Genomic DNA, 5,299 nt, shown 5'->3' with positions numbered 1-5,299 from the left:
CAGCAGACCCCCCAGTGGACAGCCTAGGCAGATACATCTGTTTTCTGACATGTTCAGGACAAAGCCACAGGGTGAGTTTTGGCCACAGAGATGCCCCCAGGACAGCAAGGCAGGGCTCCTTGGGGTGCCCGCTATCACGAACAGACAGGAACAACAGACTGACCCCCAGCGAGAGCCTCCCGCGGGGCTGGTCATCTTGACTGTCCCAGCCCTCGTGTCCTCCCCAGCCCTGCCTGGTCCAGAGTCCGCCGGGTCTGACTTTGTGTGGTCACTTTAGTTGGGGTCCTCAGCTTTACCCCCAGTCCCAAAGCACCATTTCCACCCCCATCTTATCGATCGGGGTCCCCAAGCTAACTCCGCCCTCTGGCTCCCGATCACCTTCAGACAGAAATCAGCCCCACTGCCAGTGGGGTGCGAGGCCTGGGCTGGGGGCTCCTGGGAGAGCCCTGCAGCCCCCCAGCAGACCTAGGCCCAGCTGGGCACCGGGGCTCCTGGGCTGCGGTGTTGTCCCCAGGACAGCTGCCTCTGCCATGCCCTCCAGGAAGGGGAATATTGCAAGGACTTAGAAATGACGTGGCCCTGGGTTCCTTCGAATCTGAGTCCCATCATTTTCAGGCTCTGTGACGTCAGGGGTGCAGTTGTTCCAGTCCTGTAACGGCGCACCGCTTGGCATTCAGTGAAGGACAGATGGGGACACTCTCTACTGAGGGTGAGCACGCAGGTCAGTGTGCCCAGGTGACACGCCTGATGTCCTGGCTGAGCCCCAACCACAGCCCTTGCCCTCCCAGCAACATCCCTGCCCAGACAGTTAGTGACCCGGTCCGGTCACCACAGGTGTGTCTGCCCACACGATGCAGTGGCGGGGACACGGCACCTGCTCTAAAGGGTGTGCGGGAACCGGAAACCGCATTGGGGCCCGACCATCGGCCTGCTTCTGAGCCCCGCCCCCTCCCCGACAAGAACTACGGACACGGAGAGTGGACAAGTAACCCCCGGAAGGGTGTCATGGGCGACACCCAGGACAGGGGCGGGATGCGGCCAGCAACGGCCCAGTGCCCTCCATGGGCAATGCTAACGAGAGGCCTGTAGGGCCCACTCCGCAAGTCGCACCTGCGGTCCTGGCTCTACAAGCCTGCTGCGGGAGACCTTTCGGGGACCAGAGGGCATGTGAGGAGGTGAAGGTACCGTTCACTGAGGAGGGCAGGGGTTCTGGGGTTTCCCTTAGAGACACACATGAAGAATTTCCAGCCAGAACGGTATGTTGGGATTTGCTTCAAAGCAACGTGGGGGCGGGAGTGGCGGGGTGCATGGGGTGGGAGTGGCCTGCACCCCCAGTGGACGCTGCTGATGGAGGCTCCCCAGAGGCTTCTCCGGGGCCGGGACACCAGCCAGCCCTGCCACGCACTCACCTGCACTGCTTGTGTCCCCCGACTGAAGTTCCTGACACTTCCTGGTGCACAGGAGGTGTCCAATAAAGGCTTTAGAATGTTTGCATATATCTGGAATTTTCCAGAACAACAGCAAAACAAAAGTGGTAACACTTAGGGTTTTCAGAGTTTCCTAACAGCACACAGGCCCAGGCCTATGACGAGGTGGAGGCAGGGGGCTTTCCTGCGGGCGCATTCCCCCATGCGCTCCTCCCCCAAACCCATGTATGACGGTTCCATCCTGCCCACCACCCTGTGTCCAGGCCTTTCCCTGGGGTTAAGGCAAGGAATCCCAGGACCTGTGGTCAGGGAGGTCACTGACCAGGCAGTGGGTCCCTAGCAGAAGGGTGTGGCGTGCCCCCTTCTGTCCCTTGGATGAGGCCTGGTCACTCGGCCCTGCAGCCCTGAGCCATAGCTGCTCTGCTGACCCTGGTCCAGCCTGCAGCTCCTCAGACCCACTGACCCCGTCACCATGGTTACCCCGGCCACCTGCTCTCCGCCAACACTGGCGGCTCCACCTCCCAGGGTTCCAACGGCTCTGACCCAACCACTCCCTTTCAAAGGAAGGGGTGCCTCCAGCACCCTAAAGCAGCCTGGGGGATCCCCGCCAGCCCCGCCCCACCCTTGCAATAAAAGAGAGCTTTGGGCCCCGGCAAAACTTCAAAGCACTCGAGGCCCAGGTCAAAGGTAGGGCTGAGTAATCTCTGCAGGCTTTCTTGGCGGGGGGAGCCGGGGGGGGGGCTTCCTTGTTCCTCTCAAGGAGCCGGTAAACAGAGGCGGGCAGAGGCCTCAGACACAGGGGCCGGGGGCCCAGTACAGGGTGCCAGACCCGAGGGCCACCACGCAAATCCTCCCACGACCTCATAGGGCAGCTCTGCTGTCACTCCCCATTTGTGGGTCAAGGGCCTCGCCCAGGTCAGCCAGGTGGCGGTGAGCAGTGGGGATCTGAACGGGGCAGCCTGGACCCCAAGCTCTCAGCCCTCCCACAGGCCAGACCTCCCCAGGCCCCAGACCCTCATGGCCATGCCAGGCAGTAGCCCCCCCAGAACCCAGCGTCCCAGCTGTGAGCAGCCCTGCCTGGACCACCCACCAGCTCCCCGCCACGTGCTGGAAGTGCCTGGCCCACAAGGTGAATTACTTTGGCGCTGCGGTGACCAGGCTGGGCTCCGAGACCTCACACCTCTGGCGCCACCCCACAGAGCAGGGGGTGGAGTCCAGGGAGAGGGGACCACAGGGGCCAGGCCTGCTGGGTCAAACCGTCCCACCCAGGCCCTGCCCTCCCTGGGAAATGGGGGCCTCGGAGCATGAAGAGGGCCCCACACCAGATACGCAGCACTGATTTATTTCTGAAGTCCACCTGCCCTAAACAGGTTTTCCAAAAAGGCCAGTCCCCAGCAGGGAGCACTGCCTGCATAGACCCAGCCGCTGCAAGGGGCCGCCTCCCAGGGACACTGCCCCTCAGGTCTTGGCCAGGTTGGAAAATTCCAGTAGTGGGGTGGGGCGGGGGAGTAGACCATCTTTATTGTGTTCCCAGTCTTGGGATTTTTTTTTGTACAAAAATAAGTCTTCATATTGCCGGTGTCCCTGGGCAGTTCAAACTAATATGCAAAAAAGAAGTTCCGTGTCGTTATAAAATCCTCTCCCGTTCAAAAATCTCCGCGTTTGTGCCCCAGTCCCACCCCAGGGCAACACCTCTGGGGGCAGCTGGTCGGGGTCTGAGGAAGCTGCCAGCCAGGCGGGGGTCAGGGCGGGACCGTTTCCACACTGGCACTTGGTCAGGCTGGACGGCACGGGGGACCGTTGGCAGAGTACCGGCTTGGTGGTGGCTTCGCCGGCGGGGACGGTGGGCCCGAGGCGCGGACCACCCACCTCCAGGGCGGTGAGCGTGCCCGCGGTTCCGCGTCCAGAGCTGCGGCTGCTGGAAGGGGAGGAGGGACGGGGACGCGCATTAGTGCGGGATCCGGCCCGGCCCCGCCGCCCACAGCGAAGCCTGCAGTTTCCTTTGCTTGGTTTTGGAGCTCCAGTCCGTGGGTGCCTCGGATTCGGTCTGCGGCCCCGGCCGGGGCGGGGGCGGGGCGGGCGCTCCGAACCGCAGTGAGTCAGGGCTCCGCACCCGCCGACTCATTTCTGCCACCCGGCCCGGGCGCGCGATTTGCAATGCAAAGTCACCCCGCCTCCCAGCGCCCTGCTCTGCCCCAGGATCCGCGTGCACTCGGGGCCTCACCCGCCCGAGGGCCCCCCTCCCTGCTCCCCCTTCGGCTCAGCAGCGAGAGGAAGTTTTGCAATCCCGGACAAACAAACGCCGGTCTTGCACAGGCTTGAAAAAGTTTGGGGAAAATGAAGAGTGAGAGAAATCAAAGCCGTCACCCGGGCCTGGCACTGCGCTTAGCTGCTCTCGGGGACGCGAGCCGCGAGGCTGTCCACTCCACTCCGCCCGGCTGCCCCTGAGCCGACCCCCCTGTTTCCCGACGCCGGAGGTTACCTCGGGGGCGGAGCGCTCAGTAGCCCCCTAACCAGCTGGAGAAGTCGAGCAGCTCGCGCTCCACTGGGCTAAGCGCGCCCTCGCAGCCGCTGTCTTCTGAGGAGTAGGCGGAGCGCGGCGAGCCGGGCTCCGAGCTGCCCCCGCGGCCCGGGGACGACGAAGCGCAAGAAGGCGAGGCGACGGCAGCGGCGGGGGTCCCGGGAGGCCCGCAGGACGCGGGGGGGCGCGCGGCTGGCGCCAGCAGCCCCTCAGCCAGCGCGGCACGCACAGCATCGTGCTCGGCCAGCAGGCGTTGCAGCGCGCGGATATACTCCACGGCCGAGCGCAGCGTCTCCACCTTACTCAACTTCTTGCTGGCGCCGCCGTGCGGCACATGCTGCCGCAGCGCCTGGAACCCCAAGTTCACCAGCTTCACGCGGTTGCGCTCGCGCTCATTGCGCCGCGCCACGGCCGCCGCGCCACCCCCGGTCTCCGTCGCGCCCGGCCGTCGCCGCCGGCTGCATCGCAGCAGCTCTGGGGATGTGGGTCGCTGCCGAGCGGCGCAGCCGCCGGAGATGCCAGGCGTGGAGGGCGCGGGCCGGGGCAGCGCGCGGCTGTCCATCGCACACGCATCCACTCGCCCTGCAACTCCTCCGAGCCCCCGCGCGCAGCAGGAGGGGCGGACAGAGGAACGCGGGTTGGTGGGAGGAGGACAGAACCCCAAGGGAGCCCCTGGCACTGTGCCGAGGAGCGACTCCCCAGGGTACGCGTTCCAGGTCGTCTGGGGGCCCAGGGACAGCGAGGCTCAGGAGGCCAAGAGGTGGCAGACCGTGCGCGCCTCGGAGTGTGGGGCGCTCGTGTCCCGCGCGTGCGGCCGGACGCTCCCCAGGTCTTCCCAGCGCGGCGCAGGCGGCTTGGTTTTAAATGTATAGATAACCCTCCTCCGCGCCGCCGCCGCCTCCTTTCTCACGCCCTCCTTCCCTCGCCTCGCCCTCCCGCCACGCTTCGCCCTCCCCCTTGCGCACACAACCTGCAAACACAAGGGCGTGAGCGCGTCCCCCACCCTATCTCCCCGGGCGGAGTCCGCAGGTCCCCGGTGGGCCCCAAGCTCCCAACAGGTGCTTAGTGAGCCCCCCAAGACGCATTGAGCAGGTCCCGTGTGCGCCCCCGGCCCGACTTCGGGGCGCTGTCAGTAGGTCTCCGGTGAGACCCCGCTGCCTCAGCAGAGTCCACAGGTCCCGGGTGCAACTGTCGGGTACCCCACCCCAGCCTGCGCGCAGCCCGCTATCCCCGGACGTGTTGATCATCCGCACGCGCAGCACGCGCCGTGGGGAGGAGGGCGTGGCCTCGTGAAGGCTCAGCTCGCCCGGAGGCGCGCGAGACCCCCGGGACAGCACGCGCCGCGCCTTCT

The 5,299-nt window shown here is 65.5% G+C and overlaps 1 protein-coding gene across 2 annotated transcripts; it reads right to left on the bottom strand.

Moving 5' to 3' along the window:
• Nucleotides 1–2,753: 2,753 nt before the first annotated feature.
• ASCL2 (achaete-scute family bHLH transcription factor 2) lies at nt 2,754–4,795 on the bottom strand. Of its 2 annotated transcripts, none has more exons than XM_040639642.1 (2): nt 3,910–4,795; nt 2,754–3,342 (listed from the first exon to the last, which is right to left on the bottom strand). In XM_040639642.1, the coding sequence occupies exon 1, from the start codon at nt 4,508–4,510 to the stop codon at nt 3,926–3,928; it is 585 nt and encodes a 194-aa protein (XP_040495576.1). In that variant the 5' UTR covers nt 4,511–4,795; the 3' UTR covers nt 2,754–3,342; nt 3,910–3,925. The 2 variants fall into 2 exon arrangements, with proteins under 2 accessions (XP_040495576.1, XP_040495573.1); XM_040639639.1 differs by having other exon boundaries at nt 2,754–3,345; nt 3,910–4,777.
• Between the last annotated feature and the right edge of the window lie 504 nt (nt 4,796–5,299).

Source organism: Ursus maritimus, unplaced genomic scaffold (genome assembly GCF_017311325.1).
Source record: "Ursus maritimus isolate PB19 unplaced genomic scaffold, ASM1731132v1 scaffold_23, whole genome shotgun sequence".
In the NCBI taxonomy this organism is placed as follows: domain Eukaryota; kingdom Metazoa; phylum Chordata; class Mammalia; order Carnivora; family Ursidae; genus Ursus; species Ursus maritimus.
The sequence above is the reverse complement of the archived record's forward strand: the minus strand, read 5'-3'. Positions and strand labels throughout refer to the sequence as shown.

Coding starts and splice junctions, on each gene's coding strand:
- ASCL2 (XM_040639642.1), bottom strand. CDS start 4,510: ATGGACAGCCGCGCGCTGCCCCGGCCCGCGCCCTCCACGCCTGGCATC.